This window comes from Arvicanthis niloticus, chromosome 4 (assembly GCF_011762505.2).
Source record: "Arvicanthis niloticus isolate mArvNil1 chromosome 4, mArvNil1.pat.X, whole genome shotgun sequence".
NCBI lineage: Eukaryota > Metazoa > Chordata > Mammalia > Rodentia > Muridae > Arvicanthis > Arvicanthis niloticus.
In genome coordinates, this window is record NC_047661.1 from 59,172,760 (window position 1) to 59,200,324 (window position 27,565).

The window sequence follows — 27,565 nt, forward strand, 5'->3', positions numbered from 1 at the left end:
CTCGCCAGGTGAGGCAGCACCACAGTGTCAGTCCATCTAAGGAACTTTCCTACACCCAACTAAAGGGTTCATCATTTAGTGATGACAAAACCAAACCCAAATACTCTAACCATGGCATCCTGTTTACTAATTTTGAAGGCTTTAGTGGTTTATAGGTATTTTTTTTAAAGTTTGACACTACTGTATCACTTCTTAGAATACATTAAAACTAATTACTATATCATAATGTACTGGTCTATGTAAGGAACAGTTCTAAAATGCTTATACACTCATCTAAATTTAAGTACTTTAATTGGAGAATAACATATATGTGTGTATACACACATACATATATAAACACATATATGTGTTCAAAATGCATACATACACACATACATATATCAATATCATGAACTGGCAAAATAGCAAAAAACTTGTGACATGGTGACACAAAAGTCGCACCACAGGAGTGCACATATTCCTGGAACAGGAGGCTCTGACCTGGAGTTAGACACAGAAATATGTTTCTCACAAATAGCAGTTGCTGCCTGTGGGATTTCAGCAAGACAATCACATAGCTGACTCATGGGACCAATTACAAAGAAGCAGTAATCTTTCTGTGGCATTAAAACAATATAGTGTGCTTTCACCACCAATTAACAAACGTTAAGAAGTCAGAAGTGTACCACCGATGGTTTTATTGCTAAATCAATAGCCAAACCCCACCCACCCACCCACCTCCACGTGCATTCCTTGCCAGATTCCCATGGGCCAGAACCTCTTATAATGTTTCACTAAATTCAACCAAAACAGGTTTCTCAAACTGCTTGGGCATTTAGTGAGAACTATATTATTTTCTAATGACACAAAATGAGCTGTCCAGTATTTCTCAATGCTAGTGGTCTTGTTTAAATGAACTGTTGGTCTTGCTTAAGATTTTTAGAAATCATAGAAAATCGGAAGAACGAGTGAGCTGTAACTCACCCACCCTCCCTCCCTCCCTCCCTCCCTCCCTCCCTCCCTCCCTCCCTTTTCTGAGCAGCCGATATCACTACCCTCTAAAACACTGCTTCCCCTGGAGAAGAGCAACACTCCATGGAAAAAACTCCCTGCCTGCTCCCCACACTGCCAGCCCCCCCACCCCCACCCCCAGCCAGGCAGCCCATGATGCCGGCAGCGCCTGGGTACTTACAGACTGCTTCTCCTGCTGGCCCAGAACTCCATGGTTAGCAGGCGCGGCCAGCGGTTTCATAATGAAGAAACATATGCTGAACTGAATTTACACATCATGTACCAACCTCTCACGATGGCAAGTCACCCTCTACAGCATGAAATTAAAAGAAAAGAGGGGGAGAAAAAAAAGAGGGAGGAGGAAAAACCAGGCTGCAGCTTAAAGTGTCACTACTGGTGAGTCTAAAACCCTTCACACTTGTAGACAGAAAAGGAATCCGAACGGCAGTGCTCGGCTCCATTTTTATCACACTGAAACTCTAACCCTCAGAGGCTCTGACAGGGCTGAGGGAACCTCACCCGGCCTTCGGGCTTCTGAGAGAACAAGATCATTTCTGAGGCTGAAGAACAAGAGGCAAAAGAAAAGGGGGGAAAAAAAAGCTAAAATGGCTGACTGCACACAGACTTCCCTCCAAACGGCTTAATACAGAATTATATTAGTCAGGGTGGTGAAAAGCCAGTCTCTAGCATTCAGCCAAGCATTGTTAACACTCTTGTTTCATTTGCAATCACACATACAGACCCCTCCAACCAAGGAAAAAAAAGAGAGAGAGAGAGAGAAGACGAGAAAAAAAAAATCAGGGCAGAGCGTGTGAACCAGGACCTCCTCCCTAGCTGCTAATGATGCTGACAGTGGTGACCAGTGATCTCTGTCCCACTCCACTAACCAAGTTTGCACAATTAATCTCAGCAGTATGACACTGATGGACATTTAATTTAATGATGTCTGTCCCTCACACTCAACACAAGCATGCCTGCTAGCCGGAGTCACTGACAGAAACACAGCACATGCACATATACACACACATACACACAATCTCAAGAATCATGAGTCTGAATGCAATACACCAATATAATTACATTATTGTGCTTACTTTGGAGGACCATGGCTGCAGGCAGTTGGCATAGCAACGCACAAGGAAAGCCATTTCCTGGGTAGAGAAAGCTTCCTTTTCTAAATAAAAAAAAATCCCTCTTAGGAAACAAACGGCATTGCTGCTTCCCGCAGAAAGCAAGACACTGTAGTCTGTCTCTTAACCTGCAAGCCTCACACTCGATGTGGTTCTAGTGATGTAAGTGGGTTTCTCTCTCTCCCTCCCTCTCCCCATATAGGCTGAAATATTCAGCTCAAACGGTACACACGTTCCTTAAGGCTCGCCCCCTCCTCTACTTAACCATTTCACTCATTAAGGTAGCGATGGACAATTCAGATAAAGTAACAAGCTCTTGCCTGTATTATATCAGCGGCTGTAGGTTAAGCAAGTCTCAGAGGGATGGAATCCATTGATTGCTGACTCCAAATAATATCACTGAAGACAGGGTGGGAAAACGGAGCAAGGACTTACTTGAACAGCTTTGAACTAAAATATAATTTTTTTTTTCACCAAGGTGGGGAGAAAGATATCAATGTGACCTCTACCCCACCCTCAAACATTATTGTGCCATAGTAAATAAAAATGCCTTAAAAATTTATAAAATGTACGCTTAGCAAGCTTTGTTAAATTTAGAAGATGATATCTTCACACACACACACACACACACACACACACACACACACACATACACACGCATGCACACACAGATGCCCATATGGTCGTGTCAATAATATTATAATAAACCACCTGGGCTTTTTTTTTTTTTTTTTTAAACAAACCAAACTTCTAAGGGTGGAGCTGAAATTAAATGAAGAAATGTTATTCTCCCATGGTCTTAATTTCACCTACGCAAAAGGTTTACCTGGGAGGCTGCATTACAGCTGACAAGGAATAAAGACACTTTTATCAGCTCTCAACCAGCTATAGTTTTGAATGGAAGAGAGGACAGAAAGCAGTTATGGAAGACATGTCATCTCTTACAGTGGCCTTTGGCACTGTCAAGGCTTCCTACTGGGTCTCTTGTCTATCTAAAGACTGCATCCATCCTGTTCTTTCTTCCCCTCCGTAACAAAGGGCAATTATTCTTTCCAATCATGATGGGCGATTCTTCTGCCTGCCTCTCACCCACTCCTTACACTTCTTATACCACTCCTTACCTAATCGCCACGGATTTGAGCACACTGCTCCCAACAAGACCTGCCCTGTCAACTTTGAAACGTCCGCACCTCTCCTACCTCAAATGCAAAATTAAACTAGATTCCTCCTTAGACACAGTTTCCTATGTCTACAGACTTAATCTCTTCCCACACTCCACAACCAAATCTTGCAAAAATTCCTTCTTTCAGGCTTTCCCTGTATGTTATGCAGATAAAGGCCACTTGTGTCTGGTACAAGGTTATACATGTTTGAGGCATGTTCAACACCTGTTCCTCCTGATAGCCATTGCATTGTTTTTCTTCAACTAAGTTTCTCTTCCGTTCTGCTACTATCATCCCCTTCTAGGAATTATTATTTGACCTTCAAACCCAAAAAAAGCCAACAGTCTGGATTCTTTGTATATACTACACATTCAGCCCGTTTGCCACATTATTTTCTATTTTCTCTTTGAAAACTTAAAGCCTCATAACTTCACATTTATCTTCCATCTTCTATGTGCCTCAAACAGACTAAAATGTGCCATTTTACCAAACCAAAGGACAGAAAAAAAAATTAACATCTTGACTTCCAAGATTTACACACTTTGGGCTGGTGAGCACGATGCTTACTGCCAAGCCTGACAACCTGAGTCTGACTCGCACACCCACATGGTAGGAAAGAACAACTCCTCCTCACACCTCCATCTGTGAGCTATAGCACAAGCATGCAAATACACACGTAAGTAGTTTGTGAAAAAATTTACATGCTCATACCATGCTCACACTCACTCTAGATCTCTTGGGTTTCTCTTGATTCCTGGATGGAGGTCTTTGTAGATTTTCTCCTCCGCCTAAACTCTCTTCCTTTGTTTCTCACTCCACTTCAAAATACATATCGGTACAATATCCTCCCAGGTTACCACAACATAGTCCATCTTAATACAGCTGTGATTTTACAGTTTGTCATGATACTATTTAAGCAGTCCCTCTACTTCCCCATATACACTCTGAGTCCATGGTAGCTGCTACCATGTATGTCATGTATGACTGTACTCAAGCACTGTATACAACACACTTGCCCACAAATGTGCTGAACGGAAGCATCAAGTTTTTACTGAGTGGAAACAGACACTGCCAAGACCATATTTTATCCTTCAGACCACATTCTGTCGCAATTTCAAATAGTGTTCTGAAACAGATATAACTCAAAAGCCAGTGGCACCAAAAATAATTAATTCAACCAAAATCAACACATAAATTGAGTGGTATCTACCACACCCACCAGGACATGAAGGCTGAAGCCTTCAAAGAGAGTGCACACTACAACAGAGTCAATCTAGAAGTCTGGGCGACAGTGGAAAAAGCCAGTTATGAAGGAACAAATGTTGTAAGCCAATTCTGGGTTTCTAAGCTAACCAGATTTTAGGGACAGCCAGGATAGGTGTTTGCCAAGTGTGTGTATGGGGTGTGTGTGTGGAGTTAGGGGGTGATTAGTTATTGATTAGTCTTAGTTTGGATGATGAAAAGTTATGAAGGTGGATGGTGGTAAATAACAATGGGAATTATTGAACTGTATACTTAATGGTAACTTAATTGTCAGATAAATTTACCACAATACAGAAGTGATTGACTCGAGGCCTAAACCATGAAACTCCACATTTGTCATCTGACCCATGTCCCAATACATCTACATGCCAATGATCCTTCAAACTTCAATAGCCTCATATTGATGGTACATTGCCCTATAATAGCAAGGTTTCCCACATACTGTTGCCTTTCTCTGGAAATAGGTGTCACTTCTCTCAAGAAAGAAACTAACCTAATCGGGAAACCTGAGAGATGAAGTAAGAAAATCACACATCCTCAGGCATGGAAGCTTCTCTGTACTGAGGCTTGGTGTGACAGCTTCAGGGTCTGGCTTCAGGCCCACAGCATTCAGACCTTAAGACTCAGTACTGACAACTTGGAAGGTTATCAGCCACACTAATCTTACACATTGACACTATTATGTCAAGTACCAGTTATGAAATAAAACAAACCAAAGTTTAGAAGAATCCTATAGTACAGCTTTATATGAGCAAAGCTAAACTATGTGGCTAGAAGTGAGAAACCCTAAACTGGGTTCTATTTACCCCATCTCTTAGCCATCTAGACTTAGTAACATTAAGCAGATCTAGAAAAACGAAACAAAACAAACCCCTTCTGCTATGTGAGGAACTGAAAACTTTTAAATTCTAGTTACATTGTTAAAGAAGTAGAATACGTAGTCCACCTCCCTAATGTAAAGGCGCCCCAGCTAAATGTTGAATTCCTTCATGCTTTTACTTTCTAACGTATTTACTATTCCTATTATTATGAAATTGAGGAAAATAGTGTGTTCTTATCAGTATTTATTGCTCATATTTAGAACTTACTTGGTTCTTAATATAAACCATGGCTCACTGTTGGGAGCCGACTTCTAACAGAAAGTGGCTATCATCTTCACAGCCATCTCAGGCCATATACCCTGACAAGAGACTTGTTTTCAACAGCCTACAACAGCTGAGCACACTCTGATAAATATTTTGTTTTTCCCACATATCTTGTTTTGCTATTTAGTGCCCCTAGCTGCAAGGCGCATGGTGCACGTGCTATCCAGGCTATACGGCGCACATGGTATACATGCCTACAAGGCATGTGGCAAAGTGTATAACTACCCCAGATTCCCCTTCAATAAAAGTGACTTGGGACTTGATCGGAACCTCTGTCTTGTCTCCATTCTTCACGTCTCTTCCCCTCTATCCCCACTCTCTCTCTTGCTAGACCCTGACCCTCAGCTCGGCCGGCCAAGGACAGCTTACAGTAAGCTTCCCTAACAGTTAAGCCCAAATGATACAAGAAAATGATACAATTATCTTTTGTTACAAGAGGTCTGTAAGACAAAAGTTAGAAGACTACAAGGCTACAGAAGTCTAGTTTTCAGTTACAACTATGTCTGATGCATTGATTCATTCCCTCTTCTCTTTATACCAGAGGGAAAATTACAAAAGTTGACAGTGAGAAGTGAGGAAAAAAGATATTCTTTGAAAATTGAAAAAAACAGAAATTTTGCAAATCTGATTCCTAATATTTTATTGTTCCCCAAACAAGTAACATTTTAAAAATATAAGTTCTGGAGTAGAGGAGATGGTGCAGTAGACTTGCTATGAAAGCATGAGGACATGAGTTTGAATCCCCAGCATGGCCTTGTCTGGAACTCCAGTTCTTGGGAGTGGAGACCAGGTGATGCCAGGTAACCAGGTGGCTGCTCGGCCTAACTGAAAATGGGAAGTTTCAGCATCAATACTCCTCGAGGAATTTTAATCCAGCAACATGGCTGCTCTAGCAAGGGATCATATCCAAAGATCTAGGTCTATATGATCCGGCTGGAATACAAGCACACCTTTAATCACTAACAATGAAGGTAAAGTTAGTTTGTAGTAGGAAGCAGCCATGTTTAAAAGTGGGACATCTAATTGAGGGGCAAAGTGACAAATCAGAGAAAGATGTGTCAGAATGAGTCAGAGATAGGATATGCCCAACTCTCACACAAACAGGAGGAAAGGCTACTTAAGAGGTTCAGAGAGAATTCAGTTTGGTTCAGTTTGGTGCAGTTCAGATCAATAAATACAGTCGAGTTCAGCTGAGTTCCTGCAGTTCTGTTCAGTTCTAGTCAGTTTATACACTCAGTGCACTCAGTGCAGTTTAGTTCATAGAATTCAGAGGCAGCAATATTCCTAAGCAGAGCAACTCGGTCAGAAGCCAAGGGAAGCTAATTTGAATCAGTCACGTTTGGGAGAAATTTGAGCCAGAACAGCTGAGTTGAACCAGACAGCTAGAGTTCAGAAAGAGCTTGAAAGGGTAAGTTAATTCAGCAGTAAGTCTCAGAGGCTGAAATATCTAGGCCTAGAGTAGCGGGCTTGTCTGTGTTTACTTATAGCCTAGGTCAGTAGATGGAGGCTAGAAGCTGAACCTTCAAGTCCTAGGTTTGCAGAAGATGAGATTGTATAGAGGCCAGAAGGTTCCAGGCCTAGGCTAGAAAAGTTCTAGGTTCAGCCCAAGTCATGTATTCATAAAGCTTGGATGAGGCTCTCATCTCATCCCTTTTCTGAGAAAATAAAGCATCACTTACAAATACTTAACAGTACTTACAAGAGGTTACAGATACAGTTCCCGGCATCAGAGAACTTACAACCACCTCTAACTCCAGTTCCCAGGGAGCTCTTCTGGCCTCCACATACAGCTATACTCACACTGAACACAAAAACTCATGCAGGCAAGCACACACATGAATTATCAAACTCTCTTTCCTATCTCTCCAACCCCCAATAATTTTTTTCAAAAAGGAAAAGTTGATTTGGTGGTGGAAGGTAGTACTGGAGACTGAACGTGGCCCTTTGCACATGCTGTGTACCCACTCTACCACTGAGATACATCCCAGGCCTCTTCTTACTTTCATCTTAAGATAGGGTTTCAAGGTCCCCAGGCTGAACTTGAAACTTACTTTGTAATCCAAGTAAGCCTTGAATTTGTGATTCTCCTGCCTTAGATCCCCAAGTAATTGAGACTACAGGTTACACCAATAGATCCCTTCTGATAAGCCTTTCATATCTTAATCCTACATTTTCACATACTGTGTATTTTAGCCTTGAATATACTTCAGACTAGTCCTTCACATATCCCATTGGAAGTGCTCACAGAGTTAATCTATAAAATGGTGCTTCCAATCAATTATTAAAAAATAACTTAATTACGATATAAAATACAGAAGAAAGTAGACACACTGCCTGACACCTAGAAAATGTTAACTACATATCTCAGTTGAATCTAAATTAAATGTAAGTTTTAAAACTCCTGGAGGCTGTGTCAGAATTATCTAATGGAGTACACATCAAGATGGTCCAATACTCAGAGATATATTCCCAAGAAATCTTTACTTTAGGTGGTTTCTCTCTTCAATAAATCACACTTCCTGACAACAAACAATTTACACTTCAGGTGACTCATCATTGAGAAATTAATGTAGTAACCAACGTGTAATTACCATGTTCCACATTCACACACAGCACTGAAAAGGAAAAGGTTAAAAGATGACAAGGTGTGGAGCAGCAGAGAAACCGGAACAAAGGCCGTGAGTCACCAGAAATTCCGACAATGGACTTTCAGAAAGGCACTTATTTGAAAAGTGAGCAGACTTTAATAGCAGATTGAATGGGGCTTACTTCATTTCCTTGAACCTATTTTAAGAAAAGGCCAGACCTCAACCTTGCAGTGTTCAAGGATTCAGAGGTGGAGTCCTTGAGCACTGACTGAAAATGCCTCCAAATGCCTCCCTTGGCGCCTCCTGTCAAGCAAAGCTTTCCCACAGTGCTTTCTGCTATAGTTCATAAAGTAATGCTCCAAACAGACAGAACTAGACCTTCACTGCTGATGTGCTATAATGTAGTCTTCCGGGACTAATACATTTGCATGAAGACAATGGGCTGCTAATGCTCCCTCATTTATTTAACAAAAAACAGGAAATACTGCATTATGAACTGTAGTGTAGGTTAGCTGAGGTCCTAGACCATCTTATTTTTGATAACAACCCTAGAACTTGATACATAGCAGTTGTTCACACAAAGCATAAACACCTAAATGATTCTACTTACTCTTTCAAAAATTAAAGTGTGAAGTTACTGCAGCCTTTAACATGAGGAAACGGACAGAAATGGTTTGGTAACTATAACCAGAACTATTTATTCTTTAATAATGTTAGGGGATTTATACAGTGCTAGGTAAAGAGAGTAAAGAACCCTAAACTTCACACAAATGAACAAAAAGAGCTGCACTTAAGAGAAGGAAAGAACTAGACAGGCAGACAGGGGTTCTCTGAAACTATCTAGCCAAAAGGTTCGGTATTGTGTCAAGCATGAATCCTGGGAACCTACTATAATTTCAGGTTATATATCAGATATATGGAAGACAGAATGTTCTACTGGGATCTGTGTTGAAGAGCTGTGTGATGACAGCAACCTATTCTAGCTATCCCATCCCAGGAGACACAGTATATAAATGTTGTTTTCTGGTGGTAGAAAACACGATAGGTTATTTAGGAAAACCATACAAAGCTGAGTAGGTTGACAGAAGAATATAGACTATACTCTGCATAATGGCTATATTAAAACAAAATGTGATTATCAAGTGGGGCTGGCTTTGACTTAGGGATAAACAGACCCATGAAGACCCTGTACACGTTGCCTCAGTCTCTGTGAACTCATATGTGCCTCCCTGGTCTGTGTTTAGGCCTCATTTCCTCCAATCCCTATGGCCACATGCTCAGCAGTAGACACCAACACAAAATGAATCCAGTGGCATCTCTGAAGGTTCTTTGTCTCATAATATTGTGTCAGGGTATTTTTTATTTTAACCTTACAGGTCATTTGTGTATCTATTATGGTTTCTGGTTTTGTGTTTTTAGGGGATTCTTTTGTCTCTTAATCTATATGTGTTTCGCGCTTGCTTTTTCTTTGACTCTATTTTCTTCTACTTTGTCTAATCCTGACTTCTATGGTTTTGTTTTATCTTATCTTACTTTATTATTATTCCTTAAATGCCTATTTGTTTTCTAATGAGGGACAGAAAGGGTTCCAGATTTCATGGGAGGTGGGAAGGAACTGGGAGGAGTTGGAAAAGGAGAAACCATAATCAGAGAGAGTATACTGTATTAAAAAAATCTATTTCCAATAAAAGAAAAATAAAACAGATAATAAAAACAATTCCTCATATTGAAATTTCAAAATAAATCTTTATTTAAAGAAATAGAAAAAGAGAAAAACATTCACTTGCATTGATTTTAAAAGATCTATAATTTAAGCTAAGATTGTGTGATGGCAGGTTTCAGCTAAACATTAGGAAGATTTTCTTTTAGATTTTTTTTTAAATTATGTTTTACTATGTTGAGCAAACTGCTCCTGAAATTATATGTTTAAGTAATAGTGATCCTCCTGCCTCAGTCTCCTGAGTCTCTCAGATATCAAAATTTATTTTAAATAGAAATTCTAGAGTTTAAATAACAGTGATTATATAGAAAGTTAATATCTGAACTACATTATTTAAATGGCTCAGCTGGGAGAGTCTTCAAATCCTTGCCATATTCTTAAGTAACATGGATGTTGCTGGACACCAGGTAGTAGAAAACGGGGAGGAAAGAGCAATAGGAGATAGACCATGCTGATGCAAATAAGTTTTTTTTTTTTTCTAAACAGCATTGAGACTGAAGCTAGGGCCTTTCACATACCATACAATAGCAATACACCCAACCCTCTCACTTGTTTTCATTACGAAACATTCTCACTAAGTTGCCCAGGCTGGCCTTGAACTCACACAGTCTTGTCATCCTCCTGGCTCAAATGCCTGATTAGTTGGAATCACAGGCCTGCATCACTGGCCTGGTTATAGAAGATTTTTAGCTCCCTACATTACTTGTGCTCTCTCAATATTCTTAGATTGCCTAAATACATCTAATATTTACTTATGGAGAAGCAAGCAGTTTAATGAGAGATATTTTCCATCTCCACAAGCAATAACTAATTTTAAAGAATTATACATTATTTGACAATTAAGGAGTATACAAGGGTGGGGGCATAGTTCAGTTGCCAAAGTATATTGTCTTGCAAGCATGAGGAACTTAGTTTGATTCCAAGAATCCACATTTTAAAGGTTAGGCTTAGTGGCACACACTTATAATCCCTGGTGTTGAGAAAGTGGAGGCAGATGTATGCCTAGGGCCTTCTGCTGGGAAGACCAACACTGCCTCAGAAATGATGGATGGATGGATGGATGGATGGATGGATGGATGGATGGATGGATGGATGGATGGATGGATAACAGATGTAGGTGGTGCCTAAAGAGTAGAACTGATGGTTATTTTGACTTATACACACACACACACACACACACACACACACGTACACTTGCACACATCAACCCTCATCCAGAACACACTCCCACAATAAGAAATATACCTATGAAAGAACTTTCATCAAAAATTTGACTTTCCCTATGACAATATTAATGCCTACATTGAAGATATTCTAATTTAAGCCATGCCGTTGTTATAAAATAGTACTCCATACCAGTAAGAGCTCACTCCTGTACTGGAATAAATGAGAAAGGCTAATGGTGAGAGGAGAGAGTACTTTATGAATGGTCCAAAGAGGGAGAAAAAAACTGCAACAAAAAACCTTGAAAGAGCCAAAGCCTATCACTGCATAAAAGTAACTGTTTCTGCAGGTTGGACAATTGAATGATAGAGTCGATTTCTTTAAAAAAATATTTAAATAGTAGGCTTCTAAATTACTTGAATTATTTGCTATTCATCTCAAATCAAACCTTAAGATTAAATGGTATAAGAAACAGTGCATGTAAAATTTATTTGTAAAATAAATAATCCATGGGCTGGAAAGGAAAAGCTTCATGTCTGACTCAATGACAAATCATGTACTCTACGTAGGGAACCATGGACACTGGGCATGTCACTCCATCTCATTGACCTCTGTGAGCTTATCTCCCAGAGAGGGGCAATAGGAGGGTGAACTGAGAGCTTATCTGACAAACAACTACCAGATCTGTTCATCAGAAACACTCAAGAAGGGTCACTTTATTGCTTCCAAAATATTCTAATAAATGTCTCATACACTGAAGGTTTGTCCAAGTCAGCAGTTAATGCCATACAGATGGCTGGAAACAATAACCTCGTGCTGATTTCCTCCTACAGAACCGTTAATGAAGGTAGACTGATACTACCTCTACCAATACCACTCCTAAAAGTATTAACGAATGTCAACTCTGCAAGTCTGATCTAACGATATCATTGTAGAACCCATGAGATGTCATGTTGTTAAAAAAAAAAAAAAAAAGCATAAACTATGTGATACAAGATACTGTTTTCAAAGACTTTACTGGCTTAAAATTTTTATTTCTTCATATTACTATACAAACTCAAGGGTTTCATGGATACTATCAAACAATCTAACCCTGAGCTACCCCACTGGCCTGGAAATCAAATGTTAACCAACAATTCTTTTTATCTCTAAACAACTTAGTATTTAGAAATAAGAATCCCAGTACTTTTCAAAATCATTTCAAAATGATTCAATGGCTTCTGTTTTAAAAGACAACAATAATTTTAAATGGAAGCACTAATGGGCAGATTTCACCACCAGTAACAGTTGCTTGGGCCCTTCTGTCTTAATACTTAAGAAAATGACCAAAAAGTAATTTAAAATAGAGAGCATTTCTAAATAGAAATTTTTATGTGCTATAGAACATCTAATGCTTTTTTGAAAAAATAAATCAACCTACCAATATGACATGTTTAAAACTACATTCATTGTTCCATCACATAAGTAAACGAAGAAATCTAAATTACACACCTAATCTCTCCCTCTCCTAAATATTAAAGCAGAGTATTTTAACTGCATATAATTATTCATATATAGAGTTAGCTATACTTTGAAATGAAACTATCCTCTACTACAATGCTGGTATTTTAAGATGAACTGGTTGATTTTGTGGGGAGGGTTGATGGTTTGTTTTGGTTTTTTAGAGGAGGGTAAAGGTTGAAACAAGCAGAGTATTATCCATGCTAACAACACACTACCACTGAACTCTCTGTGGCAGAATGAAGCGTCTTCAGAGTATATGCCCAAGATTGGGATAGCAAAGCAAGATCTTGGAGTGGGTTGTGGAACCGCCACATTGATTTCCACAGTGACTACAGAAGTTTACACTCCCATCAGCAATAGATAGGTGAGTGTTTCCCTTAGTCTACACCCATTTCGGGCATAAGCTGTTCCTTATTTTATTGACCCTGGCCATTCTGACCAGATAGAAAGAAATTTCAAAGTAGTTTTGATATGCATTTCTATGATGGCTCTGTATGGTAAGCATTTAAGTGCTTCTCAGCCATCTGAGTTTCCTGTTCTGAGAATTCTCTGTTTAGATTTATACCCCTTTTTAAGTTGGGTTTATATATATATATATATATATATATTTTGGATATCAGCCCTCTATCAGATATGCAACTGATAAAAAATCTGCCCATTCTCTAGGTTGCTGCTTTGTCTGAATGATGATATATATCCTTTGCCTTACAGAAGATTTTATTTTAATGAGGTCCTATTTATTAATTTCTGGTTTTAGTGCCTGTGCTACTAGAACCTTCCTTCTTCAGTTTAGGAAGTCTTCTCCTATGCCAATGAGTTCAAGGCTGTCCCCACCTTCTCTTTCATCAGGTTCAGTGTATGTTTTACGTTGAGGTCTTTGGTCCATTTGGAGCTGGGTTTTGTGTAGGGTGATAGGTGTGAAATTATTTTGATTTTTTTACGTAATTGTAATCCAGTTTGACTAGTGCCATTTGTTGAAGATGCTGTCCTTTTTTCCACTGAGTATTTCTGTCTTCTCTACCAAAACTCACATGTGTGGATTTATGTCTGGGTCTTCAATTCAATTCAGTTGATCAACTCTTTGTCAGTTTTTGTATCAACACCACACTTGTTTTTATTACTATAGCTCTATAAAACAACTTGAAATCTAGATAATGACAACTCCCACGGTTTATTATTGAGGGGTGTTTTAGCTCTGTGTGTGTGTGTATGTGTGTGTGTGTGTGTGTGTGTGTGTGTGTGTGTGTGTGTGTGTGTGTTCATATGAAACTAAAAATTGTCCTTTCAAGATCTATGAAGAATTATATTGGAATTTTGATGAGGATTGTACTGAATCTATTACTACTGGTAGGACAACCATTTTTACTAATCTACTACCAATCCATAAGCATGGGAAGGGATATTTCCATCTTTTAATATCTTAAATTTCTTTCTTCAGTGTCTTGCAGTTTTTATCAGACAAGTCTTTGACTTGCTTGGTAAGAGATACCCCAAGATAAATTATATTATTTAAGGCTATTATGAAGGTGTTATTTTCCTGTTTCTTTCTCAGACCATTTTATCCTTTGTATATAGGAGGGCTATAGAGCTTTGGGAGTTAATTTTGTACCCAGCTACTTTGCCGGTAGTGCTTATGAGCTGTAGGAGTTCCCCAGTGGAAATTTTTAGGTTCACTTATGTATATCATATCATCTGAAAATAAAGATACATTGGCATCTTCCTGACCAATTTATAGGCCCTTGATCTCTTTCAGTTGTCTTACTATTCTAGCTAAGACTTCAAGTACATTATTGAATAGGCTTGGAGAGAGTGGACAACCTTGGATTGTTCCTTATTTTAGCAGAATTGCTTTGAGTTTCTCTCTATTTAACTTGATATTGGCTATGGGCTTGCTGTAACCCGTCTTGTTATGTTGAGGTATGTCCCTTGTATCCTTAATTCTCACGGACTTTTATCACAAAGAAGTGTTGGACTTGGTCAAAGGCCTCTCACGTATTTATAAAATGATCTTGTGGTTTTTGTCTTTGTGTGTTTATAGGGTGGATTACATTTATCAGCTTACGTATGTTTCAGCATCCCTGCATCTCTGGGTTGAAGTCTACTTCACTATAGTAGATTATCTTTGTGACATGTTTTTGGATTTGATTTGCAAGTATTCTGCTGAGTAATTCTGTATCTATGTTCACAAGAGAAACGGGTCTGTAATTTTCTTTCTTTGTTGGGTCTTTATGTGATTTGAGTATTAGAGTATCTATGCTCTCATAGAATAAATTTGGCAGTGTTCCTTCTGGTCCTTCTGTTGTTATTTTGTGGAATAATTTATCTAATAAAATTCTACACTAAAATCATCTGGCCTTGGGTTTGGTAGTGGGGGTGGTGTGGAAATGTTTAGTAGCTGCTTCTATTCCATTAGGGGTTATAGTTTAAATTGCTTACCTAATCTTGACTTAATTTTTTTTAAGTGTTATGTTTCAAGAAAATAATCCATTTCTTTTAGATTTTCCAATTTGGAAGAGTACAGTTATATCCTTACGAGTCTCTGGATTTCCTCAGTATCTACTCTTGTTCCTTCTAATTTTGTTAATCTAGATATTCTTCCTCAACCTTTTACTTAATTTCGACAAGGGTTTGTCAATCTTACTGATTTTCTCATAGAAACAAGTCTTTGTTTTATCGATTCTTTGTGTTGATTGTTTTTTGTTATCTGTTTCTATTTTAGTGATTTCAGCCCTAATTTTCATTCTTTCTTATTGTTCTACTTCTTTTGGATATGATTTCTTCTTTTTGTTCTAGAGCTTTCGGGTGTACTATTAAGCTACTAGTATAAAATTGCTACAATTTTTTTAATGTAGGCACTTAATGCTATGAACTTGCCTCTTAGAACTGTCTTCATTGTGTTCCATAAGTTTTGGTATGCTTTATATTCATTTTCATTCAATTCTAGAAAGTCTTTCTTAATTTCTGACTAGACTCATATTTCATCCAGTTCAGTTTCCATGAGTTTGTACGTTTTCTTGTTGTTGATATCGAGCATTAATCCGTGGTGCTCAGAAAGGATGCAGAATGTTCTTTCAATTTTCTTATATTTGTTGAAACTTGCTTTTGTGTCTGAGTATGTGGTCAGTTTTTGGAAAGTTCTATAAGCTGCTGAAAAAAAGAGTATATTCTTTTGTGTTTGGGTGTAATGTTCTGTAAATATCTACTTAGGTCCATTTGACTTAAGACATCATTTAACTCCAGCATTTCTCTATTTAGTTTTTGTCTGGATGACCTGTCTATTAGCAGGGTGTTACTGAAATCTCCCACTAACAGTGTGTGACAGTCGGTATGTAGTTTTTAGTGTCCTCTGGCAGATTTTTCCTTTGATAAGTATGTATTGTCCTTCCCAATCTCCTCTAATAAGTTTTGGTCTGAACTCTATTTTGTCAGATATTGAAATAGCTACAGCAGCTTGCTTCTTAGGTCCATTTGCTTAGAATGTCTTTCCATCCTTTTTCTGAGGTGATGCCTATGCTTGATATTAAGGTGTGTTTCTTGAATGAAGCCACAAGATGGATTTTCTTGTTTTCAAATGGATTTTCCTGTTTTCAAATTCATCTGGTAGTCTGTCTCTTTTTTATTGAGGGATTGAGACAATTAATGTTAAGAGATACCAACAAGTAATGTTTGTTGACTCCTGTTATTTTGCTGCTATGGTGTATAGTGTTTCCTCTCTTTGGATTTGCTGATCTGGGATTAGTCTCTGGTTTTATTATGGACTCTTATTATTTTCTCTATCTATAGTTGTCAAGGCTGGTATCTGCAGTCTCTTAGAGTCTGTAGAACACCTGTCCAGGCCTTTGAGGGTCTCTATTAAGAAGTCAGGTATTACTCTAATAGGTGTGCTTATACATGTTACTTGGTCTTTTCCCCTTGCAGCTTTTAACATTCTTTCTTCTGTAGATTCAGTGCTTTAATTATTATGTGCCCATAAGATTTCTTTTTTCTGGTCCAGTCTACTTGGTGTTTTGTATGCTTCTTATACTTTCATAGGAATCTCCTTCTTTACGTTAGGGAAATTTTCTTCTATAATTTTTTTAAAAATATTCTTTGTGCCTTTGTCCTCGGTTTCTTCTCCTTCCTCTATTCCTATTATTCTTAGATCAGATGTCCCAGATTTCCTGAACATTTTATAGCAGGATTTTTTTCCCTACTTAATATCTGATGTATCTATTTCTTCTGTCATGTCTCCAATGCCTGAGATTCTCTTTTCCAGGTATCTCTTGCATTCTATTGGTATTGCCCGCCCTCTGAGGTTCCTCTTCCAACCCCCTAATTTTCATTTCCAGATTTCCCTCAGCTTGGGTCTTCTTTGTTGATTCTATTTTCAATTTTCAGACCTTGAAGTGTTTTATTCATTTCCTTCTACTGTTTATGTTTTCACAGATGTAAGGGATTTATTCATTTCCTCTCTAAGGACTGCTATCATATTCATAAAGGCTATTTTAAGGTCTTTTTCTTATATTTCAGCTATGTTGCAATACTCAGGACCTGCTGTGGTAGGGTTGCTAGGCTCTAGTGGTGACATATTATCCTGGCTGTTACTGACTGTATTTTTATGCTGGCATCTAGACATCTGGGACTGGTGCTAGTTTCTAGTTTTGTCTTTGTTGGGTGGGTATTTAGTTCTTTGGTTTCTGTTGCCCCCTCTGTTTCTTAGCAGAGTGTAGTGGCTCTGTGTTGCCTGGTAGGAAATTCTTTCTGCATCTTGATAGGTGTGGCCACTGGAGGTTCTGGGCAATGTGTTTCTGGGTCTTGGGAGCTGACACTTTAGGAATAGGGTTGGGCTGCTGGGGTGGGGCTGAGAGGGTACACAGCAGAGAGGAAAGCAGGGTGTTTCCACCATGATCTTCTTAGTAAGTTCCCTAAAAATGGGGCACTGAGTGAGGAGAGGCCACAACAGAAGGTCTGCTACAGAGCTCAGGATGAGTCTGAGGGAGTGAACTCCGGAGGAATGGAGGAAGCCTACTGGCTTTCCCAGTCAGAGTGAACTCTGGGTTCCATTCTGAGTCAGTGACTGCTGGAATTGGAGGCTGGGATAAAGCAATGAGATAGAGACGATGGGGGGTGGGGGGGATAGTGGGGGAAGGGGGGATAGTGGGGGAAGGGAGGCTGCAGCCAGTGGTTGGCTGCAGAGCTAAGGATGAAACTGGGAGGACTGGGCTTAGAGGAGCAGAGTGAGAGTTGAAGACCTACCTGGTTCCCTGGCCATGGCCACGGCGCACTGTGGGTTGCCAGGAAGTTTTTTAAAAATTCTAATACTGTAGCATTTGGGAATCACCTTTCTGTGTTAGACCATGCTTTCTTCATGTATCCTACATTTTTTCAAACTGAAGAATGCATTACAATGGGCTCCACACAGATGAAGATATGAGAATAGCACACATTAGTAATGTATTACTTTTCTTATTTTGGTTTGTTTTATAAAGTAGTTATGGTGTCTTTTAAAATAACACTTAAAATAAATGGTCTGCTACCCTTTAAGCATTGTTTTTATTTTATATTTTATTTTATTATTTTATTTGTGTGGGTGTTTTGCCTGTCAGTATGTATGTGCACTGAATGCATGCAGTGCCTAGGCTGGTCAAGAAGCCATTTGATCCCCTGGAACTGGAACTCTGGGTAGCTGTGAGGTGCAATGAAGGTGCTGGGAATCGAACCTGGGTCCGCTTAGCTGCTGAGGTCTCCAGCCCCGTTACCACTCTTTTTAACTGATGAATGAATACAGGCTCTAATCTATCTTTCTTTCTATCTTTCTTTCTTTCTTTCTTTCTTTCTTTCTTTCTTTCTTTCTTCCCTTTCTCTTGTAGGTTTTTCAGAGAGGATTTCTTTATATAACCTTGGCTGTACTGGAACTCACTGTATAGACCAGACTGAGAGCTTTTGACTTAATGGTACACAATTCTAAAATCATTTTACGAAGGTCCACAGTCAGACAATAACCAGTGTCTTGGCTCCTTAAAACCACCCAGTTCCCAGCTGCTGTTGATCTCTGGTCTGAAGGACTTAGAAGAACCCTCTGACTGACAATTAATCCTGCTGAAAGGTTAGGGCTCCTCTGCTCCAATCAAAGGTGGTACATGCTAAGTGTCAGGTCAAAGTCCACTGCAGAGAAAAACAAACTGAAGCTCCCAAGCTCGCCTCAGTTCAGTAAAGCCAATGTCAAGAACAGGAATGTCAAGGCTACTCTGCCCATCCCACCTAGTTGGGGACTATTTATTGCATAAAGTAACAAATAGCAAATCACCTTTTCTCTAAAACCTTCCCTTGGTATTCCCCAAAGTTCTGATGATTTCCAGAACTTCTGTAAAGGTCTGGTTTCAAACTTCTTACAGCAAGTGACTTCTTACAAATATAGTTAGTGAAAGAGAAATGTTGCCTTTTGAGGTTTACCTATTCTTCAACACTCAAACACCTGGGCTTGACCATTGCTGTCCTGTCTACACCCTCCTATCTTTAGCATCTGAATCACCCCTCCTTATTCAAATGAGCAATTGCCATTTCAGGGCCACTTCATCTTTGCCTCTAGTTTAGGCCATATTGTAGCCACCCGTCTTCCAGCTGAGCACATACAATCCACACAGAACTGCATTAACATAGACAACTTCCCACTCCCATTACATCCAACTCATTCTCCCCCATCTCTATTTTTTAGTCTATGAGAAAGTTTATAATCAGAAAACCTATTTAAAAATGGGTATATTCATATCAGTTCAAAACTCCACTACTGACTTACTTAATATTACCAAGATGTCTGCTTAAAAACCATTAAGATGGCAAATGTAATGTTACATGCTGTTTTGTTTGTTTTAACCAAGCAAAGACCATGGGAAAAAAAACTTGAAACAGATGACTGCATTATATAAAACATACCTCAATAAAGTTATTATTAAAAATAATGGATTGGAAGTTTGTTCCTAGTCAGTTAAAAACACTTAGATGTAACTGATAGTCACTAAATCTTTCAAGAATAAAGAGGAAATTTTATACACACAGATACATATTTACATACATATTCATTACACTGATATGCAGATCACTTAATGTTTTAAAATCATGCTTATATAAATAACTAAATCATTTCCTTTCACAAATGCCTTAAAATCTAGCATGTGTGCATTCCAATAAATGCTAGCATGTCACCCAGAGGGTAACAATATCATCTGACTATCACTGCTGTTTTAACACTGGATTCCAACCTCAGAACATTTCTAATTTCTCATTATTATGCAGTTAAAAAAGACTGTTTGTAATGGATAACCATTATAACAAGACCCATTCAACAGTGATGAAAGATTTAAAAAAAAAAAAAAAAAAAAAAAAGTTGGTATGTCCAAAGAGGAGAGAGGATTTTCAAATCGTCTTGTAAAACCCCATGCTAGAAACAGGGCGGGGTGGAGGGGCACAAGGGGAAAGCTGAAGCTGGCAGAGATGAAAGGGATCTTTGCTGTTGCGACACAAAGCTAACTATATTTAAAACACATACAGGGAGAGAGGGGGGCGAGGGGGGAGGGAGGGAGAAAGGGAGGGAGGGGCAGAGAGAGACAGAGGGGGGGGGAGAGAGAGAGAGGACACTACCCATAGTCACAGTCAGAGGCAGGACAAAGTGGCACTGATCTTTTTTTTTTGACAAATTGCTTGAAATATTGCATGACTTGCTACATAGCACTGTTAACTTTCAACTAAAAGATAGGTCCAATTATGACATCAATACAAGCTCTCTTTCAGATTGGAATGAAAGAACAGTAAATCCCAGTGGACACCGGAGTTCTCTAGCAGAGATGATGTAATCTACAAAAATAGACATCCTCCCGGCAGAAGCTGAAACTTGGGTAAACAGCACACTGCACGCTATTCTCAACTGCCTTGCATGAATTTGCAATGCGTGCTGTTAATAGCATGAGAGAAATCGTTTTTACGCTTTAAATTGTCTCATCATTTACATTTCAATGTCTACCTATGCTCTATAGTTTAATTTCTTAATCCATACTAATGAAATTAACGCAAGACCTGATTATAACTGAAAAAGGAGAAAAGGTCCCTCCCTAAAGCTAGAAGAGCCACAGGAGCGCTGCAGCTCTAACAGGCTGCAGTTTGGCAGGAATTGCAGCACAAGGTTCAATACCATTTTCTCCACCTATTGTTTGGAGACTTTTCTGTCAGAACCTTCCTGAAGGATTTAAAATACAGCATGATCTGAGTGAAGAGGAGCCAGTTAACCTACTGACAAGGAGCATGCAAGGAATACTTTTACACTGTCAGAAAACGCTAGTGGAATCCAAAGCATCCACAGTAGGAAATTCACAGTGTCTATCTAGCAACCTTGACAGGGCGTGGCTGTCACTAGCCTTCTCCCCACACCGTTTCTGTCATTCGTCAGCATCAGCTCAGCTTTCACGCTTTCTGTTAAGCTTTTCTGCACTAAAGCATAATCTGCTTCAACCTGGGGATGTGGTCAGTTTGTGGAGTGCTTGATACTCTGGATTTGAGCCCTAGTGCACGAGAAACTGGGCATGGCAGTATATGCCAGGGATCGCAGGGTTTGGGAACTGAAGGCAGGAGGATCAGAAGTTGAAGGTAATCTACACTGGCACTTACAAATCATTCTGGGAAACTCTTGATGAAAACAAAACCCAAAACAAACAAAACACAAAGCTTTATGTCTTTTTTCAAATTAATCTACCTCAAACTATCACTGGAGCACTTTCATTTATATACAGCAAACATCATACATACATACATACATACATATATATACATACATACATACATACATACATACACACATACATACATTCACACGCACTGGAGCATTTTCACTTATATATGGCAAACATAATACATACATACACACACACACACACACACACACACACACAGTTATATATGTAGCGCCCACTAAAAATTACTGGGTAGAAGCACTATGATCAGGTAAGCCAGCTAAAATGAATGAACTGGTACTTTCAAGTTTTATTCTTGTCATCTCCCTGTTTTCTTTTTTCAAGATTTATGTGTACCAGTGTTTTGCTTGTGGGTATGTCTATGCGTCACATGTGTGCCTGGTGCCCACAGAGGACAGAAGAGGGTATGAGTTCCCTTGGCACTGGAGTAATAGGTAGTTGTGAGCTGTCTGTCATGTGGGTGCTAGGAGACCACACTGCAGCCTCTGCGGGAGATGCTCTTCACCACTGAGCTCTCTCTAGCCTCCATTTCTACTTTCTTCCACTTGAATCCTCACCCTTAGCTCCTATCCCAGTTGTCAAGTTCAATCCTATTTCTACTTCCAGAGCTTAAGGAAGACCTAAGACCATCCCTATTCCAGCTCTGCGAAGGTAAGTTTATCAAGATGTGAAACTCTGAGCAGGGCTGGTGCTTGATCCTAGCATTCAGCAGGCAGAGGCAGGTGGATCTCTGAGTTCAAGGCCAGCCTGGTCTACAGAGGGAGTTCCAGGACAGCCAGGGCTACTCAAAGAAACCCTGTCTCAAAAACAAACAGAAAGTGAAGGTCGGTGTGTCACAACCTCCTCGTTGCCCACTCCGGATTTTCCCACAACTTTAGTCTTTGAGCAAATGGAATTATATGTGTGAACTGCGTCTCCTGTGGTTGTGACATCACATGCTGGCTGATCAGAAACCCATTCCTGATTCTTCAAAGTGTGCTCAGTGCATGTCCCACCATACATCTATTTTCCTACATTTTTATTATCCATATTTCCTTGTAAAATTATAAGAGCAAGTAGACAAATTACTTGAGTCTGATGCAAATCTGAAAAATGGGTATCCAACAAACATTCATCAAATGAACAAGTCTATAGAATAAAATACTGGCTTTTTCCTGAATGACAAAGGAAGTAAAAAATATCAGTTTTCTGAAACTCTATTCTATAATTTACAGAAAGACAATTACAACACCAGTGAAAATAAATGCTTTGGCTTCAATTAAGCAAACAAATGCTGGGTGGATAAATACAGGAATAAATCCTTTTAAATTGGTTATAACACTAACCCTACACTTGCATATTATTTTATTTATGTTAAGATATATCTTTAAATATGTAAATAAATTATAGCTAGGAGAGACATGAACTCAGGTAAACTCTAAAGCTCTTAATATATTCTAGGGAATTTACCAAAAATACAAGTCACTGATTCTGACATAAAGCACAATTTCTTACAGTTAAATAGCAGATGCTACAGCAAACTAAGGAGCCATTGAAAAATTACTAAGTGAGAAAGCAAACCATGAAATGGGTGAAAATACTTAATTTTGATTTAAGAATAGCTCAATAAAAAAAACTCATGTCAAAAATGTGCATAAAATAAACACTGTAAACTTTTTATTTCAATAAGCAATAACTTTTAAAATCAAACCAACAATCTATTCCTTAAAAACTACTATAAAGTGATGTATGCTTAAGATTACTGTCATATTGGTGTCATAGGTGGACTCATGGCTCCACCTATATAGGTAGTTGAGGGTGGCCTTGCCAGGCATCAGTGGAAGTGGAGGGCCTTGGTGCCTAAAAGTTTCGATTCCCTAGTGTTGGAAAATTTCGAGAGCAGGGAGGCGGGAATGGGAGGATGGTGGGAGCACACCATCATAGAAACTCCCAGAATTATATGGTTTAGACATGACAGAGGCAGGCCTCCAGAAGACTAGATTTCAGAATTCAAACAAAAAATTATCTTGATACTAAAATTTGTTTTTATAATTGTATATTGTAGAATACACAGCCTTGGCGTATCTACTCATGAAGTGAGCTGAGCAGACCTGCTCGAACCTCTGATGTTCTGGAATTCCAGCTGGACGAAGTGAAGACACAGCATCACAACGCCCATAATCAGCTTGAAGAAGTTAATGAAGAGTTGGCGGCCCTATTCCCTGGGCTTGGGGACTGAGGTGGTTAATATTGGGCTGTCTTTCTAGGGAAAAGTAGTGGTTTTGTTGGAACAGGGAGGATTAGCTAGGATTTATTGCATAGCCATAACCTATTGGTAGAAATCTGTATAACTGTTACTAAGATGAGGTTATAATTTCTTAAATGGTACAAAATTTACTTTGATTTCAAATTTAAGGTTTTCATTGGTACGAGTTTCTTATTAATATAAAAGTGAGATTAATATTGTTACTCTCATAGGCATTGTACCTATATAACACATTTAGGAATACAAGGCTTAGACCCAGTCCTTCTTTAACTTTTTTAACAGATTTGAGATGGCTAGCCTATGAGTTAAGGGCCTATAGCAAATTCATGGTTTTGAGTTTATTGTTAGGGTGTTTTCTATATTTTATTTAGAAATAGCTGAGAGGAGTTAACAGACAACAGTCCAGATTGTCTTACAAGGATAGTTGGTTTTCAAAATGTCAGAAGTCCACAGAATTAACATTACAAACATTTCTGTATCAATGTTCATTTTGATTAGAGACCTGTCTGCTTTTGATAGCTTCCTGTCTTGGATTCTAAGAAGAAATTGAGCATCTTTGGAGTTACTCCAGTTGTGGTGAGACAGCCACTAGGCAAGAATTGCCTCTTTTCATCTACAGACAAATTACTGTCCAGAAAAGGAAACACTTACAGAATAGTTGACTGATTATATCTGCCAAGACAAAGTAATCAGCCTTTAATAATTGTGCATTACTAGGTCTGTCAGATGATCCTGGGCCAGAAGGCTGAAGATCAGATGCTCCAACGTTTTGTAATATAGGGACTGTCCAGGTGTTCAGCAGTCTCTATAAATTGGCTAAGTTTTAGAAGCTATACTTTGTGCTTCCCATAATTTCAGTTAACTCAGTCATTCTGAATTTCTGATGGGGTTGAAGACTTATAGTCTCATAGCCAATCCTGGCTATTTACTTTGAGAGAAAAGATTTGAGAGGATGGTTTTCAGCTGACATTCATTCTAAAGCCAAGAAAAAAAAGCCAGGTTCAGAACTAAGTCTTTTAGTTAGGAGAGATGACAGAGGTTCTGGTTAACCAACAAAATAATGGACTGGGTATAAGGTCTATCTTGTACCTTACTGACACAAATTGGTATAGTTATGCTCTAATTGAATTTTGAGAGAAAAGTTTTATTTTAACAAGAAGGGTGATATGTAGGAAGAGCTAGGTGATGGGGGGGAGGGGTATGGAGGCAGATGTTCACGTGTTTCTGCCAGTCAAAGATAGTTGGTATATCTAGGTTGGGTATTGGGTTACACTTCTGATTGTATGGGCATCTTGTTATTGAGCATTACCAAACTTATAAAGCCTTTAATGAACATTTTAAAAATTGTATAAAAGCAAAAAGGAGAAGGGAGGATGGAATAGGGATTTTCTGGGGAGGGGAAATGGGGAAAGGGGATGGCATCTGAAATGTAAATAAAATATCCAATAAAGCACCGGGCGGTGGTGGCGCATGCCTTTAATCCCAGCACTTGGGAGGCAGAGGCAGGCGTATTTCTGAGTTCGAGGCCAGCCCGGTCTACAGAGTGAGTTCCAGGTCAGCCAAGGCTATACAGAGAAACCCTGTCTCGAAAAACAAAACAAAACAAAACAAAATCCAATTAAAAATAAATTAAAAAACTACTGTAAAGTGATGTATGCTTAAGATTAATATCATATTTCTCCTATTTAAACAGCACACAATGGAAACTGAACATGTTGAAAAAATCACAGAGTATTCATCAACAGTGTTTAATTGTTATGTTTTATGTGTGAATTAAAAATTAAGTTTAACTTTTAATACATGAAAAAAAATGTTTAATCTCATTTAGAAATGTGGAAGATATATGCTAAAAACAGTGAGACCTTATGTGGCCATTAAAAGAAGTAAGATTTACTTGGCATTACCAAAAAAAGGAAAATAATCAAACAAATTTTAAACAAAAACCAATTATAATCATGTATGGTAACATACATTTTTAATATCAGTACTCAGGAGACAAAATCAGGTGAATCTCTGTGAGTTCAAAACCAGCCTAGTCTACAGTGGGAAGTTCCAGGCTTGACAGTGAGATCCTGTCTCTAAATAACAGACAACAGAGTGACTAATCCTAAGAAAAAAAGATGATCTTCCAAAGCCTCACATGCATGTCACCTTATTATACTGATGCCACGTTTTAGGGATGCTGGCAATAAAAAGTATTAAGGTCACATTGTATTCAACATATCAACTCAATGTAATATTCTCTATTACTGTTACATACCATAGTCAAGAACTTAAACCTGACCTACTAAAAAAACTGGACACCTGTAATGCTTGTAGAAGACAAGCCCCACTGTAAGGGATATAAAACATCTTTTTCCATGACTAAAACCATTTCATTCTCTCAATTTTCTCGACTGAAAAACTGGACACCTGTAATGCTTGTAGAAGACAAGCCCCACTGTAAGGGATATAAAACATCTTTTTCCATGATTAAAACCATTTCATTCTCTCAATTTTCTCGACTGAAACTTTGAAACTATGCTCTATCTTGTACCATATTCACATTTATAGAAAGCAGAGGGGTATTTTAGGGGTTAGGCCTTATTGAGACAACATGTCAATGAGGACTTCAAGAGTAAAGACTAGTCTAACTTTCTACCCAGCCTTGGAAGCTAAAAAAATCTCTCAAGCTTCAGGGAGAATATATAACATCCACATGTGGGAGATATGTTCTTTAATCTCCAGTCTAATTTCTTTCTGTACAATTGTATGCTCTTTCTGATCTGGAAAGAGTAATGAGCTCTTTTCTCCCCAATTAAAGTGAGAGAGAATAAAACACACTAATAGAGATGCATGCCAAGCTCCAACACCACTCGTACCATGTACGATAACCATCCTTCCTCCAGCTCAGCTCCACTACCTTTCCTCTCCATCTTTACCATGGACCTAGCATCTCCCTGCCATACAAATATCTCAGGAATGCCCTGAAGTAATGAGAGGAGAAGACAGGGAAAGCTCTCCTTCCCACCCAAAGGATACAGAGAAAGGTAAACCAATGCTAGTCTATGTCCCAAGAAAGCCTTTTTAGGAGCTGACTCCAAGTTCACAGTCTCTGCCAGGAAGAGTCTTTCCTGCTTCCAGTCTATTCACTGGGAGGCTAAAGGTCTAAGCTGCAACCTTGCTTTTCGGTCAGCTTAAAAAAAGCTCCACTCATCAAAATGTAAGAAAATGTTAATGAGAACTCTCTTCTCACTGCATATTAAAACACTTATTCTCCCTGCAAACCTCACACACTTGCCTTACAAAAATGTCCAAAAACACTCTGCGTGGACTTAGTCTTCATGATTCTGAGGAAAATCATTATAATCTGTTTTAAATCACTGTAACATGTCTAATTTTAAAAGAGTACATAAAGTATACGTCACTGTGTATATTTTGAGTACAAGTTTTAAATCAAAATTAGGTTCTTAATTGTTCATGCCAAATAAAAAGATATATTACATTGTGGATTCTTTTAATAACTATTAAATTATGTATTCTTAAAGTACTGACCTTCCATATAAAAGTAAAAATACTGTCTTTTTTTTTAATGCTATAGAATTTAGAAATTAGACATCCATGAGGTTGAATAAAAGTTTTCAGATTTATCTCATCATTTAACAATTAGCAGTTCCAAGGTGGGATAGATGTCTCAGAGGTTAAGAACGCTAATTGTGCAAACAAGAGAATCAAGAATTAGGATTCCAGCACTCATCCAAACAGCAGCGTGGGGGAGGGGCCTGCAGCATTTGTTGTTCTTGCAGAGAACCCAGGACCAGTTCCCAACACCCATGTGGTGGCTCACAACTGTCCCTAATTCCAGCTATGGGGGATCTGATACCTTTGATGAACTTTGTAGGCACCAGGCAAGTAAGTGGTGCATATACATAGATGCTGGCAAAGCACTCATACA

General features: G+C 38.7%; 1 protein-coding gene and 1 long non-coding RNA gene across 10 annotated transcripts in view; one reads left to right on the top strand and one right to left on the bottom strand.

The window, feature by feature from the left end:
* Positions 1-27,565, bottom strand: part of Rapgef2 (Rap guanine nucleotide exchange factor 2) — a 224,518-nt gene that overhangs the window by 81,988 nt on the left and 114,965 nt on the right. Inside the window, exon 1 of one of the 8 annotated variants that reach the window (XM_076932547.1) lies at positions 2,085-2,179. The exons of 6 other annotated variants lie outside the window; for them this stretch is intronic. In XM_076932547.1, coding sequence (XP_076788662.1) covers positions 2,085-2,138 — 54 coding nt within the window. In that variant the 5' untranslated portion in view covers positions 2,139-2,179. Of the gene's footprint in view, positions 1-1,171; positions 1,300-2,084; positions 2,180-27,565 lie in introns of those variants that run through there. One more of the 8 variants, XM_034500568.2, reaches the window with a different exon arrangement.
* On the top strand, positions 1,254-27,115 carry LOC143442007 (uncharacterized). Of its 2 annotated transcripts, none has more exons than XR_013109862.1 (3): positions 1,254-1,386; positions 12,902-13,030; positions 23,431-27,115. It is a non-coding gene; the product is annotated as an uncharacterized LOC143442007 (long non-coding RNA). The 2 variants fall into 2 exon arrangements; XR_013109861.1 differs by lacking the exon at positions 23,431-27,115 and adding an exon at positions 18,516-19,572.